Source organism: Triticum dicoccoides, chromosome 3B (assembly GCF_002162155.2).
Source record: "Triticum dicoccoides isolate Atlit2015 ecotype Zavitan chromosome 3B, WEW_v2.0, whole genome shotgun sequence".
Classification (NCBI taxonomy): Eukaryota; Viridiplantae; Streptophyta; class Magnoliopsida; order Poales; family Poaceae; genus Triticum; species Triticum dicoccoides.
This window is the reverse complement of record NC_041385.1, coordinates 506996659-507022595: the sequence shown is the minus strand read 5'-3', so window position 1 is coordinate 507022595 and position 25937 is coordinate 506996659. Positions and strand designations below refer to the sequence as shown.

The 25937-nt window shown below is 45.3% G+C and overlaps 2 protein-coding genes across 2 annotated transcripts; one reads left to right on the top strand and one right to left on the bottom strand.

Moving 5' to 3' along the window:
- Window positions 1-19158: 19158 nt before the first annotated feature.
- Window positions 19159-22088, top strand: LOC119276784 (auxin-responsive protein IAA5-like). Its single transcript, XM_037557939.1, has 5 exons — window positions 19159-19502; window positions 19591-19808; window positions 20000-20141; window positions 21216-21277; window positions 21773-22088. The coding sequence occupies exons 1-5, from the start codon at window positions 19192-19194 to the stop codon at window positions 21808-21810; spliced, it is 771 nt and encodes a 256-aa protein (XP_037413836.1). The 5' UTR covers window positions 19159-19191; the 3' UTR covers window positions 21811-22088.
- A 70-nt stretch (window positions 22089-22158) lies between these two features.
- On the bottom strand, window positions 22159-24400 carry LOC119276783. The gene has a single exon (XM_037557938.1). It carries the CDS (start codon window positions 24218-24220, stop codon window positions 22457-22459), a length of 1764 nt encoding a protein of 587 aa, XP_037413835.1. The 5' UTR covers window positions 24221-24400; the 3' UTR covers window positions 22159-22456.
- Between the last annotated feature and the right edge of the window lie 1537 nt (window positions 24401-25937).

Below are 25937 nucleotides of genomic sequence, written 5' to 3'. Positions count from 1 at the left end.
TAGAATGACTCGGGAAACTTTGTATCCCGAGGGCCATCCTAAGAGAGTTGAGCAAGATTCTCAGAGAACTAATGTTGATGCACCTAGTCCTTCCAAGAAAAAGAAAAAGAAAAATGATAGGATTTTGCATGCTTCTAGTGAACCTGTTATAGACACACCTGAGAATCCCAACGATATTTCTATTTCAGATGCTGAAACACAATCTGGTAATGAACATGAACCTAGTGATAATGTTAATGATGATGTTCATGTTGATGCTCAACCTAGTAATAACAATGATGTAGAGATTGAACCTGCCATTGATCTTGATAACCCACAATCCAAGAATCAACGTTATGATAAGAGAGACTTCGTTGCTAGGAAGCACGGTAAAGAAAGAGAACCATGGGTTCAAAAACCCATGCCTTTTCCTCCTAAGCCATCCAAGAAAAAGGATGATGAGGATTTTGAGTGCTTTGCTAAAATGATTAGACCTATCTTTTTGCGTATGAGTTTAACTGATATGCTTAAAATGAATCCTTATGCTAAGTATATGAAAGATATTGTTACAAATAAAAGAAAGATACCGGAAACTGAAATTTCCACCATGCTTGCTAATTATACTTTTAAGGGTGGAGTACCAAAGAAACTAGGAGATCCAAGAGTACCAACTATACCATGCTCCATTAAAAGAAACTATGTTAAAACTGCTTTATGTGATCTTGGAGTCGGTGTTAGTGTTATGCATCTCTCTTTATATCGTAGACTTGATTTGAATAAGTTGACACCTACTGAAATCTCTTTGCAAATGGCTGATAAATCAACTGCTATACACATCGGTATTTGTGAGGATGTGCCTCTTGTGGTTGCAAATCTTACTATTTAAACGGACTTTGTTATTCTTGATATTCCCGAGGATGATAGTATGTCGATCATCCTTGGTAGACCTTTTCAAAATACTACAGGGGCTGTTATTGATTGCAACAAAGGCAATGTCACTTTTTGTGTTAATGGTAATGAGCATACAGTACACTTTTCGAAGAAACAACCTCAAGTTCATAGTATCAATTCTATTGGAAAAATTTCAACGATTACTATTGGAGGATTTGAATTCCCTCTTCCTACTGTCAAAAAGAAATATGATATTCTTATTATTGGGGACATGCATATCCCCGTTGAGGTAACCTAGTGTTATTCAAAAATTCTCTGGTTTCATGTTATTCGGAAGAAGTTTGTTAACAAGACTTGATCAACCTTGTTAGTAGATTCCTTTTGATGAGCATGAGATGGATGAAGTTAGAAAACACAACTCTCTGTACCGTCCTTTTACTTTCTATTATTTAGAATAAATAAGGCAAACATAGTTTTTTTGTCTGTTTTTTGAATTATCCATGGAATAAAAAAAATACCCCGAAAATAAAAGTTATCCAAATGTCCTGAAAATGGAGTATGATTTTTTGTAGAATATTTAAGAATTTCTGGCACTTAGAACACACCAGGGGGGCCCACCATTTGGCCACGAGGGAACAAGCGTGGCCACCCCCCTGAGGCGCGCCCCCTGCCTCGTGGGCCCCATGTGCCCCCCCTCCACTTATTCTAGCACCCACACACTTCGTCTTCCTCCAGAAAAAATCATCACGTAGCTCAAACTCGTGTTCTAGCTCGTTTTTCTATGATTTTCGATATCCTTGCTCAAAGCTCCATTCACAAAACTGCCTTGGGGGATTGTTCTTCGGTATGTGACTCCTCCAATGGTCCAATTAGGTTTTGTTCTAGTGCTTTATTTATTGCAAATTTTTGCTGCTGAGGTGACCCTGTTCTTGAGCTTGCATGTCAAATTTATATGGTCCAAAGTAGTTTTAATGCATGATATAGCCTCTAGGCACTTGTGGGAGTAGTTGCTATCAATCTTGTTGGGTTTGGTTCACTTTTATTTTGAGTCACTAAAAATTTCAGAAATTTTTCAGAGAAAGAAAATGATGAAGAGATTGTTGAGAGGCTCCTCGAGCCGAAGCTTGAAAGACAAGCGGAATGAAGAGAATAAAAAGCCCAAATACAATCTTCCTCGCACTGCAGATGTTCGGCCGTGCGAATGGCCTTGTGACGCATTCTTGAGAGCGCCCGGAATTCACGGCGTATTTTATTATTTGGGTGAGAATGCATGCCTCACGGACTTCCTCCACAACCAGCGTGAACAATATCTCCTACTCACTAATATTTTCGTTCAAAACTTTTATTTCCATGCTAGAAAATCACCACCTTCAGTGGAGTTTTATTTATATGATGAGTTTAAGGAGATGTCACTCTATGGTTTTTGTTTGGTTTGCAAGTTGCCCTTTGTGGGCAGCATCGAGGAACCACATCCTAGTGATGTGGACGGATTTATTGATCAAATTGTTGTAGCGGAAAGGAGAAAAGTTTCAAATGCATGGACTTCTAGTAGACATTTTCCTGTTCTATGTTACTTTGCAATATTTGCTAGTAGATGCTTAATTGGTCGCGGGAACAGTGGGAACCTTAGTGCTCCTGACCTTGCTATTTTGCGCCATGCTTTATTTCGTGATACAACTTTCAGTTTAGGCGCTATTGTTGCTAAACGGTTAAGTCTGAACCGTACAAAGGGCCCTATCTTTGGAGGTATCTTTGCTTCACGCCTTGCTAAACACTTTGAGATACCTATCAGGCAAACAAGAGATATTTGATAACCAGGGAGGAGGCGAATGAATATGAGAGGAGGACGGAGGCAGCTCGCCTCCAAGCAGCAGCTCTGCAGGCAGTAATTGTTGCATCTCAGTACAACCCCAACTACGACTTCGGATATCCGCCAGGGCCAGCCGTGGCCATAGACCAACTTAGGCCAAAAGCCTAAGCTTGGGGGAGTACGTATTTCTCACCGACATTACATTCACGTTCACAGACTCATTCCAGTTGTCGATGTTCATACTTTTTCATTGTATTATCCATGCTAGTTTATTTTCTTTTCTTGTTTTCTTCTTGTGTGTTTGAAAAACCTTGAGAAAAAACAAAAAAATTAGTTGTAGTCTTTAGCTAGTTTACTTTCCATGCCTGTATTAGTAATATTAAAAGAAAACCCAAAAAGATTTCCCGTTCTTCTTTTGCTTGTTGGGAACTTTCCAGTGTAAATAGTTTTATTTCTTTTATTTCCTTTGGGGGTCGAGAGGAGAAGACCACGATGAAAATGATGAGTGGCTCTCATATGCATTATTGTTGATCTAACCAAGAGCCCATATTACCTTGTCTTCTCCTTTGAATTAAATGCTTGCAGATTCCAGCTTAGTCCAATGCACGTGCACTATTATTATTATCCACACCATTCGGTCGTGCAAGTGAAAGGCAATAATGACAATATATGATGAAATGATTGAGATAAGAGGAGCTGGTATGAACTCGACCTATCTTGTTTTTGTAAATATGATTAGTTCATTGTTCCTGATTCAGCCTATTATGAATGAAACATGTTTGCAATGACAATAGAGATTATAGTTGCTCATGCCATGCTTAATTAGCTAGGAGTTTATAATAGTTTACCTTGCGTGCCAACATGCTATTAAAATGGTTGTGATGTGGTATGATAGGGTGGTATCCTCCTTTGAATGATTCGAGTGGCTTGACTTGGCACATGTTCACGCATGTAGTTGAAACAAAATCAAGATAGCCTCCACGATATTTATGTTCATGGTGATTTATATCCTACTCATGCTTGCACTCATTGTTGGTTAATCTTAATGCATGTTCATGACTGTTGTCGCTCTCTAGTTGTTCGTTTACCAGTCTCTTTCTAGCCTTCACTTGTACTAAGCGGGAATACTGCTTGTGCATACACTTCCATAAACCCCAAAGTTATTCCATATGAGTCCACCATACCTTCCTATATGCGGTATTTGCCTGCCGTTCCAAGTAAATTTGTATGTGCCAAACTCTAAACCTTCAAATGAAATTCTGTTTTGTATGCTCGAATAGCTCATGTATCAACTAGGGTTGTCTATATCTTCCATGCTAGGTGGGTTATTATCACAATGAGTGGACTCCGCTCATCATTCACGAGAAAATGGCCGGTAACCGGGATGCCCAGTCCCATGCTCAAATCAAATCAAAATAATTGCAAACAAAACTCCCCCGGGATTGTTGTTAGTTGGATGGTACCCATTGTTTTGGGCCAGCCATGGATTGATGCTCATTGGTGGTGGGGGAGTATAAACTTTACCATTCTGTTTGGGAACCGCCTATAATCTATATAGCATGGAAGATATTGAGATCTCTTGGTTGTTATGTTGACAATGAAAGTATGCCACTCAAAATATTATTTATCTCTGTTTCAAAACTCGAGCTCTGGCACCTCTGCAAATCCCTGCTTCCCTCTGCGAAGGGCCTATCTATTTACTTTTATGTTGAGTCATCATCCTCTTATTAAAAAGCACCAGTTGGAGAGCACCGCTGTCATTTGCATGCATTGTTATTAATTTACATTGAGTATGACTGTGACTAGATCTCTTTTCCCGTGAATTACCATTTCTAGTCAGTCCTTGATTTTTAGAGGTGCTCTGCATTTATGTTCTGCGGTCTCAGAAAGCGCTAGCGAGATACCATCTTGTTATATCATATTATGATTGTTTTGAGAAAGTGTTGTCCCCCGAGATTTATTATTATTGCTCGCTAGTTGATTGTGCCATTGATATGAGTAAATATGAGACCTAAATGTTATTGTGCATATGGTTAGTTCATAATCTTTGCTGAAAACTTGAATGTTGGCATTACATATTTGCAACTGAAAGGAAATATGCCCTAGAGGCAATAATAAAGTTATTATTTATTTCCTCATATCATGATAAATGTTTATTATTCATGCTAGAATTGTATTAACCGGAAACATGATACATGTGTGAATACATAGACAAACATATAGTCACTAGTATGCCTCTACTTGACTAGCTCATTAATCAAAGATGGTTATGTTTCCTAACCATAGACATGTGTTGTCATTTGATTAATGGGATCACATCATTAGAAGAATGATGTGATTGACATGACCCATTCCGTTAGCACTTGATCGTTTAGTATGTTGCTATTGCTTTCTTCATGACTTATACAAAGTTCCTGCAACTATGAGATTGTGCAACTCACGTTTACCGGAAGAACACTTTGTGTGCTACCAAACGTCACAACGTAACTGGGTGATTATAAAGGTGTTCTACAGGTGTTTCCGAAGGTACACGTTGGGTTGGCATAATTCGAGATTAGGTTTTGTCACTCCGATTGTCGGAGAGGTATCTCTGGGCCCTCTCGGTAATACTCGTCACCTAAGCCTTGCAAGCATTGTAACTAATGAGTTAGTCATAAGATGATGTGTTACAGAACGAGTAAAGAGACTTGCCGGTAACGAGATTGAACTAGGTATTGGATACCAACGATCAAATCTCGGGCAAGTAACATACCGATGACAAAGGGAACAACGTATGTTGTTATGCGGTTTGACCGATAAAGATCTTCATAGAATATGTAGGAACCAATATGGGCATCCAGGTTCCGCTATTGGTTATTGACCGAGGATGGTTCTAGGTCATGTCTACATAGTTCTCGAACCCGTAGGGTCCGCACGCTTAACGTTACGATGACAGTTTTATTATGAGTTTATAAGTTTTGATGTATTGAAGTTTGTTCGGAGTCCCGAATGTGATCACGAACATGACGAGGAGTCTCGAAATGGTCGAGACATAAAGATTGATATATTGGAAGCCTATGTTTGGACATCGGAAAGGTTCCGGGTGAAATCGGGATTTTACCGAAACACCTGGGGGTTACCGGAACCCTCCCGGGGGTTAATGGGCCTTAGTGGGCCATGAGGGAGAAGAGGAGGGCCGGCCAGGGCAGGCCGTGCGCCCCCTCCCCCCTAGTCCGAATAGGACAAGGAAGGGGGGGCGGCGCCCCCCTTTCCTCTTTCCCCTCCCCCCTTTCCTTCTCCACCAAGGCAAGAGGGGGGAGTCCTACTCCCGATGGGAGTAGGACTCCTCCAGGCACACCCCAAGGGGGTCGGCCGCACCTCCCCCTCCCTCCTTTATATACGGGGGCAGGGGGCACCCCATAACACACAAGTTGATCTACGGATTGTTCCTTAGCCGTGTGCGGTGCCCCCCTCCACCATATTCCACCTCGGTCATATCATCGTGGAGTTTAGGCGAAGCCCTGCGCCGGTAGAACATCATCATCATCACCACGCCGTCGTGCTGATGGAACTCATCCCCGAAGCTTTGCTGGATCGGAGTCCGGGGATCGTCATCGAGCTGAACATGTGTTGAACTCGGAGGTGCCATACGTTCGGTGCTTGGATCGGTCTGATCGTGAAGACGTACGACTACATCAACCGCGTTGTCATAACGCTTCCGCTTACGGTCTACGAGGGTACGTGGATGAACACTCTCCCCTCTCGTTGCTATGCCATCACCATGATCTTGCGTGTGCGTAGGAATTTTTTTGAAATTACTACGTTCTCCAACAGTGGCATCCGAGCCTGGTTTTATGCGTAGATGTCATATGCACGAGTAGAACACAAGTGAGTTGTGGGCGATATAAGTCATACTGCTTACCAGCATGTTATACTTTGGTTCGGCGGTATTGTGAGATGAAGCAGCCCGGACCGACATTACGCGTACGCTTACGCGAGACTGGTTTCACCGCTACGGGCACTCGTTGCTTAAAGGTGACCGGCGGGTGTCTGTCTCTCTCACTTTAGCTGAATCGAGTGTGGCTACGCCCGGTCCTTGCGAAGGTTAAAACAGCACCAACTTGACAAACTATCGTTCTGGTTATTGATGCGTAGGTAAGAACGGTTCTTGCTAAGCCCGTAGCAGCCACGTAAAACTTGCAACAACAAAGTAGAGGACGTCTAACTTGTTTTTGCAGGGCATGTTGTGATGTGATATGGTCAAGACGTGATGCTATATTTTATTGTATGAGATGATCATGTTTTGTAACCGAAGTTATCGGCAACTGGCAGGAGCCATATGGTTGTCGCTTTATTGTATGAAATGCAAACGCCCTGTAATTGCTTTACTTTATCACTAAGCGGTAGCGATAGTCGTAGAAGCAATAGTTGGCGAGACGACAACAATGCTACGATGAAGATCAAGGTGTCGCGCCGGTGACGATGGTGATCATGACGATGCTTCGGAGATGGAGATCACAAGCACAAGATGATGATGGCCATATCATATCACTTATATTGATTGCATGTGATGTTTATCCTTTATGCATCTTATCTTGCTTTGATTGACGGTAGCATTTTAAGATGATCTCTCACTAAAATTATCAAGAGGTGTTCTCCCTGAGTATGCACCATTGCCAAAGTTCGTCGTGCCCAGACACCACGTGATGATCGGGTGCGATAAGCTCTACGTCCATCTACAACGGGTGCAAGACAGTTTTGCACACGCGGAATACTCAGGTTAAACTTGACGAGCCTAGCATATGCAGATATGGCCTCGGAACACGGAGACCGAAAGGTCGAGCGTGAATCATATAGTAGATATGATCAACATAATGATGTTCACCATTGAAAACTACTCCATCTCACATGATGATCGGTTATGGTTTAGTTGATTTGGATCACGTGATCACTTAGATGACTAGAGAGATGTCTGTCTAAGTGGGAGTTCTTAAGTAATATGATTAATTGAACCTAAATTTATCATGAACTTAGTACCTGATAGTATTTTGCTTGTCTATGTTTGTTTGTAGATAGATGGCTCGTGCTGTTGTTCCGTTGAATTTTAATGCGTTCCTTGAGAAAGCAAAGTTGAAAGATGATGGTAGCAATTACACGGACTGGGTCCGTAACCTGAGGATTATCCTCATTGCTGCACAGAAAAGTTACGTCCTGGAAGCACCGCTGGGTGCCAGGCCTGCTGCTGATGCAACTGACGAAGTTAAGAACGTTTGGCAGAGAAAAGCTGATGACTACTCTATAGTTCAGTGTACCATGCTTTACGGCTTAGAACCGGGTCTTCAACGACGTTTTGAACGTCATGGAGCATATGAGATGTTCCAGGAGTTGAAGTTAATATTTCAAGCAAATGCCCGGATTGAGAGATATGAAGTCTCCAATAAGTTCTACAGCTGCAAGATGGAGGAGAATAGTTCTGTTAGTGAGCATATACTCAAAATGTCTGGGTATAATAATCACTTGATTCAACTGGGAGTTAATCTTCCGGATGATAGCGTCATTGACAGAATTCTCCAATCACTGCCACCAAGCTACAAGAGCTTTGTGATGAACTATAATATGCAAGGGATGAACAAGACTATTCCCGAGCTCTTCGCAATGCTAAAAGCTGCGGAGGTAGAAATCAAGAAGGAGCATCAAGTGTTGATGGTCAACAAGACCACTAGTTTCAAGAAAAAGGGCAAAGGGAAGAAGAAGGGGAACTTCAAGAAGAACAGCAAGCAAGTTGCTGCTCAAGAGAAGAAATCCAAGTCTGGACCTAAGCCTGAAACTGAGTGCTTCTACTGCAAGCAGATTGGTCACTAGAAGCGGAACTGCCCCAAGTATTTGGCGGATAAGAAGGATGGCAAAGTGAACAAAGGTATATGTGATATACATGTTATTGATGTGTACCTAACTAGAGCTCGTAGTAGCACCTGGGTATTTCATACTGGTTCTGTTGCTAATATTTGCAACTCGAAACAGGGACTACGGAATAAGCGAGCACTGGCCAAGGACGAGGTGACGATGCGCTTGGGAAACGGTTCCAAAGTCGATGTGATCGCGGTCGGCACGCTACCTCTACATCTACCTTCGGGATTAGTTTTAGACCTGAATAATTGTTATTTGGTGCCAGCATTGAGCATGAACATTATATCTGGATCTTGTTTGATGCGAGACGGTTATTCATTTAAATCAGAGAATAATGGTTGTTCTATTTATATGAGTAATATCTTTTATGGTCATGCACCCTTGAAGAGTGGTCTATTTTTATTAAATCTCGATAGTAGTGATACACATATTCATGGTGTTGAAACCAAAAGATGCAGAGTTAATAATGATAGTGCAACTTATTTGTGGCACTGCCGTTTGGGTCATATCGGTGTAAAGCGCATGAAAAAACTCCATACTGATGGACTTTTGGAATCACTTGATTATGAATCACTTGGTACTTGCGAACCGTGCCTTATGGGCAAGATGACTAAAACGCCGTTCTCCGGAACTATGGAGCGAGCAACTGATTTGTTGGAAATCATACATACTGATGTTTGTGGCCCAATGAATGTTGAGGCTCGCGGCGGGTATCGTTATTTTCTCACCTTCACAGATGATTTGAGCAGATATGGGTATATCTACTTGATGAAACACAAGTCTGAAACATTTGAAAAGTTCAAAGAATTTCAGAGTGAAGTGGAAAATCATCGTAACAAGACAATAAAGTTTCTACGATCTGATCGTGGAGGAGAATATTTGAGTTATGAGTTTGGCCTACACTTGAAACAATGTGGAATAGTTTCGCAACTCACGCCACCTGGAACACCACAACGAAATGGTGTGTCCGAACGTCGTAATCGTACTTTACTGGATATGGTGCGATCTATGATGTCTCTTACTGATTTATCGCTATCATTTTGGGGTTATGCTTTAGAGACGGCCGCATTCACGTTAAATAGGGCACCATCAAAATCCGTTGAGATGACGCCTTATGAACTGTGGTTTGGCAAGAAACCAAAGTTGTCGTTTCTTAAAGTTTGGGGCTGCGATGCTTATGTGAAGAAACTTCAACCAGATAAGCTCGAACCTAAATCGGAGAAATGTGTCTTCATAGGATACCCAAAAGAGACTATTGGGTACACCTTCTATCACAAATCCGAAGGCAAGACATTCGTTGCTAAGAATGGATCCTTTCTAGAGAAGGAGTTTCTCTCGAAAGAAGTGAGTGGGAGGAAAGTAGAACTTGATGAGATAACTGTATCTACTCCCTTATTGGAAAGTAGTTCATCACGAGAACCGGTTCCTATGACAACTACACCAATTAGTGAGGAAGCTAATGATAATGATCATGAAACTTCAGATCAAGTTTCTACTGAACCTCGTAGGTCTACCAGAGTAAGATCCGCGCCAGAGTGGTACGGTAATCCTATTCTGGAAGTCATGTTACTTGACCATGATGAACCTACGAACTATGAGGAAGCGATGATGAGCCCGGATTCCGCAAAATGGCTAGAAGCCATGAAATCTGAGATGGGATCCATGTATGAAAACAAAGTATGGACTTTGGTTGACTTGCCCGATGATCGGCAAGCCATTGAGAATAAATGGATTTTTAAGAAGAAGACTGACGCTGATGGTAATATAACTGTCTATAAAGCTCGACTTGTTGCAAAAGGTTTTCGACAAGTTCAAGGGGTTGACTACGATGAGACTTTCTCACCCGTAGCGATGCTTAAGTCCGTCCGAATCATGTTAGCTATTGCTGCATTTCATGATTATGAAATTTGGCAAATGGATCTCAAGACTGCATTCTTGAATGGATTTCTAGAAGAAGAGTTGTATATGATGCAGCCGGAAGGTTTTGTTGATCCAAAAGGTGCTGACAAAGTGTGCAAGCTCCAGCGTTCCATTTATGGACTGGTGCAAGCATCTCGGAGTTGGAATAAACGCTTTGATAGTGTGATCAAAGCATATGGTTTTATATAGACTTTTGGAGAAGCCTGTATTTACAAGAAAGTGAGTGGGAGCTCTGTAGCATTTCTAATTTTATATGTAGATGACATATTATTAATTGGAAATGATATAGAATTTCTGGATAGCATAAAAGGATACTTGAATAAAAGTTTTTCAATGAAAGACCTCAGTGAAGCTCCTTACATATTGGGCATCAAGATCTATAGAGATAGATCAAGACGCTTAATAGGACTTTCACAAAGCACATACCTTGACAAAATTTTGAAAAAGTTCAAAATGGATCAGGCAAAGAAAGGATTCTTGCCTGTGCTACAAGGTATGAAGTTCAGTCAAACTCAATGCCCGACCACAGCAGAAGATAGAGAGAAAATGAAAAATGTTCCCTATGCTTCAGCCATAGGCTCTATCATGTATGCAATGCTGTGTACCAGACCTGACGTATGCTTAGCAATAAGCTTGACAGGAAGGTACCAAAGTAATCCAGGAGTGGATCACTGGACAGCGGTCAAGAACATCTTGAAATACTTGAAAAGGACTAAGGATATGTTTCTCGTATATGGAGGTGACAAAGAGCTAGTCGTAAACGGTTACATCGATGCAAGCTTTGACACTGATCTGGACGATTCTAAATCGCAAACCGGATACGTGTTTTTATTAAACGGTGGAGCTGTAAGTTGGTGCAGTTCTAAACAAAGCATCGTAGCAGGATCTACATGTGAAGCGGAGTACATAGCTGCTTCGGAAGCAGCAAATGAAGGAGTCTGGATGAAGGAGTTCATTTCCGATCTAGGTGTCATACCTAGTGCATTGGGACCAATGAAGATCTTCTGTGACAATACTGGTGCAATTGCCTTGGCAAAGGAATCCAAATTTCACAAGAGGACCAAGCACATCAAGAGACGCTTCAATTCCATTCGGGACCAAGTCCAAGTGGGAGACATAGAGATTTGCAAAATACATACGGGTCTGAATGTTGCAGACCCGTTGACTAAGCCTCTCTCACGAGCAAAACATGATCAACACCAAGACTCCATGGGTGTTAGAATCATTACAATGTAATCTAGATTATTGACTCTAGTGCAAGTGGGAGACTGAAAGGAAATATGCCCTAGAGGCAATAATAAAGTTATTATTTATTTCCTCATATCATGATAAATGTTTATTATTCATGCTAGAATTGTATTAACCGGAAACATGATACATGTGTGAATACATAGACAAACATATAGTCACTAGTATGCCTCTACTTGACTAGCTCATTAATCGAAGATGGTTATGTTTCCTAACCATAGACATGTGTTGTCATTTGATTAATGGGATCACATCATTAGAAGAATGATGTGATTGACATGACCCATTCCGTTAGCACTTGATCGTTTAGTATGTTGCTATTGCTTTCTTCATGACTTATACAAAGTTCCTGCAACTATGAGATTGTGCAACTCAGGTTTACCGGAAGAACACTTTGTGTGCTACCAAACGTCACAACGTAACTGGGTGATTATAAAGGTGCTCTACATGTGTTTCCGAAGGTACATGTTGGGTTGGCATAATTCGAGATTAGGTTTTGTCACTCCGATTGTCGGAGAGGTATCTCTGGGCCCTCTCGGTAATACTCATCACCTAAGCCTTGCAAGCATTGTAACTAATGAGTTAGTTATAAGATGATGTGTTACAGAACGAGTAAAGAGACTTGCCGGTAATGAGATTGAACTAGGTATTGGATACCAACGATCAAATCTCGGGCAAGTAACATACCGATGACAAAGGGAACAACGTATGTTGTTATGCGGTTTGACCGATAAAGATCTTCGTAGAATATGTAGGAACCAATATGGGCATCCAGGTTCCGCTATTGGTTATTGACCGAGAATGGTTCTAGGTCATGTCTACATAGTTCTCGAACCCGTAGGGTCCGCACGCTTAACGTTATGATGACAGTTTTATTATAAGTTTATAAGTTTTCATGTACCGAAGTTTGTTCGGAGTCCCGGATGTGATCACGAACATGACGAGGAGTCTCGAAATGGTCGAGACATAAAGATTGATATATTGGAAGCCTATGTTTGGACATCGGAAAGGTTCCGGGTGAAATTGGGATTTTACCGGAACACCGGGGGGTTACCGGAACCCTCCCGGGGGTTAATGGGCCTTAGTGGGCCATGAGGGAGAAGAGGAGGGCCGGCCAGGGCAGGCCGTGCGCCCCCTCCCCCCCTAGTCCGGATAGGACAAGGAAGGGGGGGGGGCGGCGCCCCCCTTTCCTCTTTCCCCTCCCCCTTTCCTTCTCCACCAAGGCAAGAGGGGGGAGTCCTACTCCCGGTGGGAGTAGGACTCCTCCAGGCGCACCCCAAGGGGGCCGGCCGCACCTCCCCCTCCCTCCTTTATATACAGGGGCAGGGGGCACCCCATAACACACAAGTTGATCTACGGATCGTTCCTTAGCCGTGTGCGGTGCCCCCCTCCACCATATTCCACCTCGGTCATATCGTCGTGGAGTTTAGGCGAAGCCCTGCGCCGGTAGAACATCATCGTCGTCACCACGCCGTCGTGCTGACGGAACTCATCCCCGAAGCTTTGCTGGATCGGAGTCCGGGGATCGTCATCGAGCTGAACGTGTGCTGAACTCGGAGGTGCCGTACGTTCGGTGTTTGGATCGGTCTGATCGTGAAGACGTATGACTACATCAACCGCGTTGTCATAACGCTTCCGCTTACGGTCTACGAGGGTACGTGGACGAACACTCTCCCCTCTCGTTGCTATGCCATCACCATGATCTTGCGTGTGCGTAGGATTTTTTTTGAAATTACTACGTTCTCCAACAGCAACAACAAGATAAAACAAAGTTTGTAAAAGTTTTTCTTTATCACTTTCAGTTTGTTAGCTGAATTGCTTGAGGACAAGCAAAGGTTTAAGCTTGGGGGAGTTGATACGTCTCCAATGTATCTACTTTTCCACACTTTTGCCCTTGTTTTGGACTCTAACTTGCATGATTTGAATGGAACTAACCCGGACTGACGCTGTTTTCAGCAGAATTGCCATAGTGTTATTTTTGTGCAAAAAAAAGTTCTCGGAATGACCTGAAACTCCATGGAGTCACGTTTTGGAATTAATAAAAAATATTGGCGAAAGAATCAACGTAAGGCGGCCCACACCCTATCCACGAGGGTGCAGGGTGCGCCACCCCCCTGGGGCGCGCCCCCTGCCTCGTGGCCCCCCTGGACCTCCACCGACCTCAACCCCAACTCCATATATTCATGTTCAGGGAGAAAAAAAAATCAGAGAGAAGGATTCATTAAGTGTTACGATATGGGGCCGCCGCCAAGCCCTAATCTTCCTCGGGAGGGCTGATCTGGAGTCCGTTCAGGTCTCCGGAGAGAGGAGTCCATCGCCATCGTCGTCATCAACCATCCTCCATCACCAATTTCATGATGCTCACCATCGTGCGTGAGTAATCCCATTGTAGGCTTCCTGGACGGTGATGGGTTGGATGAGATTTACCATGTGATCGAGTTAGTTTTGTTAGGGTTTGATCCCTAGTATCCATTATGTTCTATGATTGATGTTGCTATGACTTTGCCATGCTTAATGCTTGTCACTAGGGCCCGAGTGCCATGATTTCATATCTGAACCTATTATGTTTTCATGAATATATGTGAGTTCTTGGTCCTATCTTGCAAGTCAATAGTCACCTACTATGTGTTATGATTTGGCAAACCCGGAGTGACAATAGTCGGGACACTTCCCGGAGATGACCCTAGTTTGAGGAGTTCGTGTATTCACTAAGTGCTAATGCTTTGGTCCGGTACTCTATTAAAAGGAGGCCTTAATATCCCTTAGTTTCAATAGGACCCCGCTGCCACGGGAGGGTAGGACAAAAGATGTCATGCAAGTTCTCCCATAAGCACGTATGACTATATTCGGAATACATGCCTACATTACATTGATGAACTGGAGCTAGTTCTGTGTCACCCTGTGTTATAACTGTTGCATGAGGAATCACATCCGACGTAATTATCCATCATTGATCCATTGCCTACGAGCTTTTCACATATTGATCTTTGCTTAGTTACATTTCTGTTGCCACTGTTACGATTGCTACAAAACTGCTACTGTTACTTTTTCCACCGTTACCGTTACTTCCATACTACATTGCTATTAAATATTTTGTTGCAGATATTAAGTCTTTCAGGTGTGGTTGAATTGACAACTCAGCTGCTAATACTTGAGAATATTCTTTGGGTCCGCTTGTGTTGAATCAATAAATTTGGGTTGAATACTCTACCCTCGAAAATTGTTGTGATCCCCTATACTTGTAGGTTATCAGAGATCTTTAGATACGAGCATGGAAAGCCTCTCATCAAAACTGATCATCTTCCTCTAACAACGATGATGCGAAGATTGCATGACTCATACTTGGAAAGCTGCAGGAAGAATGGGACGGATAGTTTGATGGTGAGAATTAAAGATGAGCATGACCTCATTGGAGTCGACCTGATGCCTATTTAATTTGTGGAATTATTTCAGTTATTCAATCAAGAGGCCCTCGACAAACAACTCATGACTTGCTACTGTATGTAAGTATTACTTATGTAATTAAGTCTCTAGCTCAGCTCATTCATTTGCATGTATATATAATTATTCTCACTATATTATGCAGATTGAAGATCGTCGAACGCAAAAAAGGACAAATCTATGACATTGGGTTCATTAGCCCAAATACCATAAATGAATGGTCGGTAGGAAACAGAGCCGAAGATACTGAGCAAAACTTGCTAAAATCGTTCCTTCGACATCAAAACAAAGGGAAAATACTTTTTCCATACAACTTCAAGTGAGTGTTACTGTCTTGTGCATAGTCGGATTCGCTTACGCGAGGTTAAGTAATGTAATTAATGAGTTATGCGTGAGCAGGTTCCACTTTATTCTGCTAACCATTAAGCTTGACGGGGGAGTAGTAACTGTCTTAGACTTGAGACATAAAGATCCTCAGAAGTATGCATACATGAATGCAATGCTCCAGAAGTAAGTTCAATCATTATCGCACCATATCAATAACTTTCCTTCATTTCCTGATATCAGGTAATCATTTCTTTGCCTGGTAGGGTTTGGAAAAAGTTCACCAGAATGGTTCCGAGTCTGCAGAAGGAGCTGCGATTTACACACCCCAAAGTAATCGTACTAGCTAGTTCCGCGCATCTCTCATTGATTCTAGTTTCATCAATACCATTTATCATGCTTGACTATCAATTTGATTGAACTCTATTTCTCGTAAAGTGTTTATGGCAGGAAGGCGGGAATAATTTATGTGGATACTACATTTGCGAGTTCATACGCCACTCAACCTCTGAGCGGGCTACTCTGACAAACAATACGAAGTACATAAACAATATTCACAATTTTATTTTATTACCATCAATTGTGTTGAGTTTCATTCATATATATATATATATATATATATATATATATATATATATATATATATATATATATATATGTATGTATGTATGTATTGACCCCCCTTCTTTAAATTAGATCTGGCAAATGCAGGATGAACTCCTACCACATGATCGCATACGAGCAATTCAAGAGGAATTGGCGGGATTCTTTCTTGACTATGTCATACATAAATACGGAGAATAACATACGGAAATTCAATGGGAGTTTGATGCTTGATAATGTCAGGGATGTTATATTGTATATATGTAGTAGCGTCAGATAGATATATGGAAACTTGTTGTTCGACCAAGCACGGAGAAAGAGAGGCCACTTCTCTCTATATATGTTCATGATCACAATGTTGTGTAATTAATGGTTCCTTCATTTGCTTACTAGTTAGCGCTGAGTTCTCTCTATATGTAGTAGCTACCGTCGACCAAGCACGGAGAAAGAGAGGTCACTTCTCTCCATATGTAGTAGCTAGCTAACACAATAAGAAACCCCTAAAACCCTCCCCTTTAAAAAAAACAACGCCTGCGAGCTGCTGACGCGTGGCCGCCTTTTGGTCCCGGTTGGTGTTACCAACCGGGACTAAAGGTCCTCCTGCTTGAGAGCCCCACATCGGCCACGTGGAGCTCCTTTGGTCCCGGTCCGTAAGCCAACCGAGACTAAAGGTTTTGGGTATTAGTCCCGTTTGTTTTGTCCCGGTTTAAGAACCGGGACTAAAGGCCCTCTGGAACCGGTTTTAATGCCCTGTTTTCCACTAGGGTGCGACGGTTGGATCAACATCATCGTCCTCACCTGTGGCTTTGGCATTGGCAGCCTCAGCAGAATGGGCAATGCTTTCCCTCTTACTTATTTGTTCAATTTGAACCAACAATGCATCAACATGAATGGCCTTTTCTCAATCTTGCAGTACTAGATGTGTGCCCGGTTTGTCTAGTAAAGCAAGATAACGATATGATCAACAAGTTGCAACATAGAGCAGGTCAAGCCAAGAACAAACACATAGAGCATCACGGAGCGAAACACACGATCTCAAGGATTGACATGCCATTTGACCATCGTTTTTTTTGTGAATACGCATCGCAATACTTGTTGACCTCATGTTGAATGATGTACCGTCGATGGCCTGGTAACTTCACATTGCGGTCATGTCTCTTCTTTGTCGCACGGAGGTAGTTCTTTTGCTCATGAAAGAATCATGCACGACTTGCCAAAAAGCCAAGCCCTTTTTGCTCTGTACCATGCATCAGATCAACACACGTGCCCAACCATGTGTTGCACAACAATTCATCCTCTTTTATCGAGTACGACGAACCTCCCGCCTTCTTTCTGTTCACATTATGCACGTCCGGTTGCGGCTGCTACGAGCAGTCGGCGTCGAATTGTCTGTCCTCGTGGCCGCCATCATTGTGAATCATGTTCATCATCACCTCGTCGGTTGCCGCCATCGACCTCGGGGAGGCCTTTTGCCAAACAGGGACCGGTCACCATGGAACGAGGGCTCCTCGAACAAAAAATGCAACCGCACAAGCTGTGGCGACTGCGACTTTGTGAACGTGTAGTCCGCACACGCTGACTGTTTAGACATGCCGCTCTTGCCGTTCCACGGACCGGGCCATGCGAGCGGGCTTATCCGGGTCCGGCGGGACGATGAACATCTTGAAGAGTTCCGGATGTTCAATCACGGCGGTGGCAGATGGCGGAACGGGCAAGGGTAGACACGGAGGCCTAGGACATCTCGGACCGAACAATTGCATGTGTTTTAATGATCCGTGTTGGAGATGCCTTTACAAGACGTGCAATTATACTGAATTTTATGGTGTAAGGAGACGTCCAAGAAATGATACGGAAATCCGCATTACGTACAGATCTGCCCCAAGGTTCGTTAGCGTGGACGTGTCGTCCGATCGTATCCAGACGTACGCAAGGAGGCGTCCAATGCAAGTGCCATGGGCAAGCCTATGCGCGCGAGACCGTAGGAAGGGGGGGCGCACTGGAACGCCGGTGCACGCGTGCACATGACGCCCACCATACGGCGACCGGCAAGCGGGCGGGGCGACATCCATGGCCGCGAGCGCGACCCGTCTCATCCGATCGGCGTGGCGCAGAGCAGCGGCACCGAGCACGAGAGCCCTGCACTGTACGTAGTGGTGGGGAACGGGAAACCTGAACGGGTGCGGTGCGGTGGGAGAGAGCGACGTCTCCGCGGCGCTGTCGGAGGGCCGGCAGCTCTCGTGTCTGCAGCTACGCGCGCTGCGCCCCGGCACCCACAACCGCTCCGCCTTGCGCGCTCGTCAAAACCGGGACTAGTACTATTTCGTTCGCCACGCGTGGAGCCGAATTAGGCTGAACTTGCGGGTGGTTTTTGGCCCAACGCAAGTCAGAAGAGAACAGACTTGTCTTAGAAGGTTTCGAACGTGCATCACACGTACCGTACGCCCCAACATGTCGAGAACGCAACATCGCGTTTTATCTTCTTCTGGCTGGTTGTCACCTGCAACTGCAAGCATTTACTAGACAGTTTCCTCTGCCGGGAAGCTGTCACCTGGCCTCCTAGGTGGAGCCATTAGCAGACAAGTCCCTTAATTGTGACACCCAGTGGTGGGGGACGCCGGACGGGCCTAGTCGATGTTGAGGCAGTTATCAAGCAGCGCCATCCAATGCCCGAAATTTACAATAACAAAGAGAATTAAACTATATTAACTACAGCAGTAGAGTACGTACTACACAAGTAAACAAAAATAAAAATTACAGTAGAGTAGTACCTCTTGGTTTGACTTGTTGCTCCGAACAATGGTCGAACTGTACCACTCGTCGAGGGAGACGCACAGAAACAAGGTGGCGCAGGCAGAGGCGACTGCCAGAGCGCACAAGCGGCAGCAGACAAGAGGACAAGCGGACAACGGCCACGCATAAAGAAAAGAAACCCCCGGGCAAAATAAATCCTCCCGGTCGGCCACTTTTATTAACAAGTCGTCTCCCACTCCCCTCCCCTCCCCTCCCCACTCGCCTCGCCTCCCTCCAAAGCATAGAGAACCTCTCCTCCCCATCCTCCTCCACTCCCCCACCCCACCCCACCCGCTCCAATGTCGCCGCCCCTCGAGCCGCACGACTACATCGGCCTCTCCGCCCCCACCTCCTCCTCCTCCTGCTCCTCCTCGCCCAGCCCCGCCGCCGAGGCCGGGCCCCGCCTCACGCTCCGCCTCGGCCTCCCGGGATCCGAGTCCCCCGACCGCGACGGCTCCGTCGACGTCGTCGCGCCGGCGCTCACCCTCGGCCCCGCCTCCCACAAGGCCGCCTCCAAGCGCGCCTTCCCCGACGCCTCCCCCCGCCGCGGATGCTCCGCCACCGCCAGGGCCGAGGAGAAGCCGCCCTCCGCAGCCCCGCCGGCCGCCAAGTAAGATTCGATTCGATTCGATTCGCCTCTGAAATTGGACGCGCTGTTGGCTGGCCGCTGCTGATCGACGGGGCCTTCTCTTGCCCAGGGCGCAGGTTGTGGGATGGCCGCCCGTGCGCAACTACCGGAAGAACACGCTGGCGGCGAGCGCCTCCAAGGCCAAGGGGGCAGACGACGGCGCGCCTCACTACGTGAAGGTGAGCATGGATGGCGCCCCGTACCTCAGGAAGGTGGACCTCAAGATGTATTCCAGCTACGAGGATCTCTCCATGGCACTTCAGAAGATGTTCAGCTGCTTCATCACTGGTTAGTGTTCACTTCTACTACTAGTAGCACTTTCCATCTTTGCGTTTCAACGGATCCAGTGGTATTACCTAGGTGTTCAGTTCTGCTAGTACTAGTTTCCATCTTTGCCAACTTGCTAAAGCCTGGACGTTGGAAGGGTAAAATTACTATATTTGCGAGTAATAACATAACATCCATCTCTGATTCTAAAGGTCAAAGCTCGCTGCGCAAACTATCAACCAAGGACAGGCTCACTAATCGTTCAAATGTTGATTCCCTCCAAGATCAAGAGTATGTCCTTACATACGAAGACAAGGACGCTGACTGGATGCTTGTCGGTGATCTTCCATGGGAGTAAGTTCCTTTAATTGCTACTCCTACTCCTATTTACTGTGGACGCCAGTTCAAGGAGTAGTCCCAGAATATCTTTTAGTGTCTTAAATACAAATCTCGTCGAACTTTAATCTCTATTGCAGATGGAACTAATCCCTCCATCCCAAAATAAGTCTCTCAACTTTAGTCGAAACCAACAACACTTTAGTAGATTCCAGTAGCCAATTTAACATCAAGGCCACATACATGTACAAAGTTAAGACACTTATTTTGGGACGGAGGTAGTACTGCTTAAGATTCATTTGTTGTTAGGTTGGTCTGAGGCTCATTATGAAAATACTATGAACATGATGTCATTTACTATTTGGCAGATATTAGGGCTACATGTGTTGCCTCATAATCTCTGATCGTACTAGTAGTCACAGTCGATAATTGATTTGTTTTATGGGTTTTGCACCAGCGCTCCCCATACTGAAAATTGTACCCATCCTCGAGGAAAAGAAGACTGTAACAGTAGATACTGGATAACTTGTAGAAGAACAAGCTTGTTATATTTCCTTGTCCCTTGAAAGAAAGCAATGAAACTGCCAGGCTGGCCTCCCAATTGGGCTATATCTACGATGCTCAATCTCGGTTGCTGTTTCTCTCTGAAACCTCGAGTACGAGGCCCATTGTTTGCCAAATTAACAATCCGGATTATGTAGCCATTTGCAAGCATTTGAGGCAATCTCACATGGATCTTCACTGGCCTAGAAGCACTGGATAGAAAGCTTAGATTTATTAATATGCTGCTAATAAAAAAATGTTGATTTAGGATTCATGAACTTTTATTCTCATCTTTGAAAAAATAGTTTGGAGATATAAATTTATATGCGCCGACCCCTTTACCTTCTTTTAGTGAAAAATCATGCATGTGGCCTTGATGTTAAATTGGCTACTGGAATCTACTATGAGTGTTGCTGGTGAATTTTCGAAATTAATTTCCATGTCACATTGCCTTAGCTTTTTTTTTTTTTTGCTTTCATACATGTATTGGCTATGGAAGTCAAGTTCTAACAGTTCCAATAATTCCTGACCTTAAATTCTTCCTTGCAGTTTGTTTACCACAATATGCAGGAAACTGAAAATCATGAGAGGATCTGATGCAGCTGGAATAGGTATTTGCAGTTTTTACCATATGGAACAGTACTTGTATTCGTGTTTCCATTGTGTTGCATAGTTTTTACCATATGGAACAGTACTTGTATTTATGTTTCCCATTGTGTTGCATATGATTTATTTCCACTAGTGTCAACCCTGCGCACATAAAAATAAAAATGTATAGTGATTGATGATAGTGGAACCTAAATTAAAATATTATAGCTGGTGAAACACTTGTATGCAGAAAATAGTTTCTCTTGGCTACCATAACTCCATAAGTGACAGAAACCTTGGCTGATATGATAATGAACTGTTGGCTGACAGAAACCAATAGCTGGGATATGTTGGAACCTGAAAGTTCAACTTATAATGTACTTTCACCATCTGCTACCAACACATTGACTGTTTAACCTTTATACCTGAACATTAGGTCTCTGTAGAATATATCATTATTAGGTAAAACTTTGGATTACAAACATGCTCTGAACTGAGATGTGTCCATCTGCCTGCAGCTCCAAGATCCCTAGAGCAGACAGGTCAGAACAAATAAGATTGACCTTCTTCCGGAGTAAAGAAAATGAACCGAGCTAAGTTGCGATGATGTCGATGGTCTAAATTATTCATGTCAAGTACCTCAAATATCCCAAATGTTAGTGTAGTTACACGTGCTTCTTAGTGTCAAATGTCTGTAATGTGATCTGCTGAGGTATTGCAATTATGGTTGCCGTATTTTCACTTGGAAGCTTATGTGAGGAAGCTCTGCACTTCCTGAATGCAAGCTTTCCACCAGTATTATTTCATATGTATATTCAAGTGTTGCACTACGTATTATGCTCTCTTGCAATTATCCAATTGCCAAAAACTTTATATTGGCTACTGTCAATGCAATGCTCTGTTCTGATCGAAGAAAACTGCTACATTGTTGTACAATTTATTTGCGATTGAGGAAGCTGCTAATGTACAATTTGATCAAGTTGCCGAACGATTTCTTTGTACGCCAAGAAGTACAACAATTTGACAAACCAGAATGCCTATATCTACCTAATCCGATGTGCATACCAAGAACGAAGAGTAAATTGCAGGCAGAACCATGGGATTTCCCCCCTACTTAAACCTATCCCCTCCCCTGGTGGTGGATACAAAATTCGCTGGGAAAGCATGTTTCAGGAGAAAACTGGGGATCATCTATCTAGTTGTCAGATCTTGAACTGGTAGAACGGTCTGGTGCATCCTGAAGATTCACCTGGTTTGAGGCAATGGGGTGCGCCGGAGTCGCCGGTCATAGGGTCGTCCTCATCAAGATCCGTCTCCGATCCGTCTTCCTCCTCGGCAGGAGCATCGGGCGTTCCGCGGTGCGACTCCGCTGGCTCCATCCCACAGCGAGTGCATGCCGCGCTGGTGCTCTTCTTGCGCCCAGACGTCGCCGGCCGCGTCAGCTTCAGGACGCCGCGCGCGGGCCTCATCACGTGACCGGAGTTCCTGCTGTGGGTCTTCCTCTTCTTGTGCCCAGAGGAAGATGTCGACGCCGCCGTAGAATTCCTGGCACCGGGCGCGGGCCCCAGCGTCAGCACGGGCGCCGCTGAGGCAGAGTAGTTGTCGCCGGATTTCCTCTTTCGTCCAGCCGCCGCCGGGGGTTCCACCGGGCCGGCGCGCGGGCTGCGGTACACCTTGCACAGGACGAGCTCGTCCGAGGGGCCCTCCTGTTGGCCATGGTCGAGGCCGATCTCAACCATGATCCATCCCGACCGGATGCTCCGGACACGCTGGCCTTCCTCCTTGGTCATGAAGGAGAAGAACTGTCGCCATCCTATCGGGTGGCCGCCGTCGAGAACAGGCTTCACGCCGGCCTCCGAGTGCCAGCACCCCTCCCCGGTGCCCACCGTGCGCGGCCGCCGCTGGCCGTGGGCGCTCTTGGCCGGCAGGAGGGTGAAGAAGTACCAGGCCTTCTCACCGTCGCTTGCCATCGCCGGGGGGTACTTCCTGGTGAGGGCGCCGGGGCTGGCGGTGTAGACGTCGGCGTCGTGCGTGAACTGGCACGGGTGTTGGCCGGAGGCGACACGCGGGGTGAGGTAGGACTTGATCAGCACTTGGTCCGAAGGGTGAGAAGCGAAGTCCGGGCGCTGCGCCGCGGGAACCGTCGGGATTCGGGGAAGATGAGCAGCTCGAAGGGCCTCGGAACGGGGAACCCGAGGCGGAGTGGCGGACGGCGACGTGCCAATCACTCCGCCGTCGCCTCCTTGGCTGGTGGAACCCTGCTCGGAGTCGGACTCCTCCATGGACAGGGTACCTGAAGTGGACGCGGAGACTCGAGCGGGCTGCTGGGCCGAATAGCAGCCGGGCCCAGCAGCCCTTGGCGTCCCCTCTTCAGACGAGGAAGAGTCCTCCTCGCTCGCCTTTCCCCTTCCAATCCTGACGGGTCCAACTCCGGTAGCGGCCGGCGCCGTAGATCTCTGGCCTGTCCCGACGCGCGGGCTCCGATACACCTTGCAGAGGATGAGCTCCTCCTCCGCGGAGGCGTCGGGGTTGAGGCCGATCTCGGCCATGAGCCACCCCGAGCGCACAAGGCGGCCGTCCTCCTTGGTCGCGAAGGAGAAGGCCTGGCGGTACCCGATCTGGCGGCTGTGGCCGATGCCGGCGAAGAGGGGCTTGGCGGCGCGCTCCGAGTGCCAGCAGCCGTGGTCCCCGGATCCGACGGTGCGCGACTTGCGCTGGCCGCGGCGGCTCTTGGCCCGCAGCGTCGTGAAGAAGTACCAGCTCTCCTGGCCGTCGCTGGCCGTGGCCGGGGCGTAGGCGCGGGCGAGGTCCTGCGGCGTGGCGGCGTAGACGTCGGCCTCGTGGATGAACTTCCAGGGGCGCTCGCCGGTGCTGACCCAGGGGATGAGGTACGTGCTGATGAGCTCGAGGTCAGAAGGGTGGGAGGCGAAGTCCGGCCGCTGCGCGGCGCGTCGGATTGGAGCCATGGCGATTTGTTGGGCGGGGGCAGAATTATGAAGGGAGGGAGGAAGGAAAGAATGGCTGGGGATTTCGGAGGGAAGTCAAGCCTATATATTAGCACCGGCGAGGACGCGTTTAAGCCTGACAGTCCGAGTTCCCATCGGCATCCAGGCGTACGAACTACGCCAACAACGCCTGGATTACTACTGTTGATCTCCTCAAATCCGAGTTCCACCTGGAGCCGTACGAGTTTGGCAACCGCAGGGTTGGTGGATTGGAATTCGACCCGGAGTCGGTTTCCTTCACTCTGATGGGCTGGGCCTAGCAAGATCTCTAGGCCCAGTCAAACGATCCGCATTAATGACCCGCATTACGACCGTGCCGCGGATAGAGGGATGAGCGTTTCTCAACACAAAATAAAAATAAAAATGGAGGATGTTCTTCAAAAGGAAAAGGATATGGATGAGCAAGCTCTAAAAATATAGGTATCATTAAAAAAGAGATGAGCGCGGTGCGGAATTTACTCGGTAGTTCAGCAAAAAGTGGAAACGGAGAAAATTATAGAAACTGAAAAAGGGTTTTGCGGAACGGAAACGGAAGTAAAACATATGGTCTCCTTCCGGCGTGGAACGTGTAGGGAGATGGAAATTTCTGTGTACATTCTACCTATATGCAGCCAATTTTGAAAAGCTAAAGCCCGTATACCTTTATCTTGGCCCAAGCCCAATCCAATTGTTTACACACCTAAACCTAACCTCTTGGGCATTCTCCCCTAGTCATTGCCTTCATTAGGTCCTGAGCTGCCACTGTTGAAATGCACCTACACCCAAGCGACTAGTGATATGCCTCGTCTTATGGCCATCACAATGTCAAGTGCTTTATCAAAATTCACGCAAAGATGGAGAAGTATTCCACCTCCCGAGGGTGGCCGCATGAGTCTATTGATATTGATGGCAAAATCCACCATCCGGACATTACATGGAAGGAGAAGCACAATGCATTAATCAAGGAAGGACCAGTTACAACTATAATTGTGCTAGTTTGCATGCATGTGTTGAACATTATAGGAGACTTCTAGAGTCTACAAGAGATTCTATACATATTCAAACAACCCCCTTAATCACTTTATTAAGTTGAGATTACGTGTGAAGGATTTTATGTCCCTTAAAGCCTTTGTGAAACCATATGCAACTTCATACCCGGAGTGGACAAACTAAATCTCTAATATTTTTTGTGCTTCTATTCCCTCACAAAATGATATCTATCTCTATGTGTTTTGTACTGGCATGGAAGACATGATTTGCTTACAAATATGTGGCACCCGAATTGCCATACCAAAGACATGGAGTTTGATCTTGTGTTATTACAAGTCCCTTGAGCATAGACTACACCCAAATAAATTTTGCATTTGCATTTGCAATAGCTTTATATCCTGCTTTAGTACTTGACCTTGATATGGTTGCTTGTTTCTTAGCACGCCTGGACATCAAGTTTAGTCCAAATAAAATAGCAAAACCACCAATTGACCTTCTATCATCAGCATCCGGCCCAATCTGCATATGAAAAAGCGCTCACCAAGGTGGATGGTGATTTACTAAATGTAAGTCAAAGAATCAAAGTTTCTAGATTTTCCTTAAGATGGGTTGGCCAATGTACTATGGTTGGTGCTTATAAATACTGACACACTCTCTTAGTGGAAAAGAAATTCCAGTTCCCATAAGTGTCAACTATTGAAGTGCACCA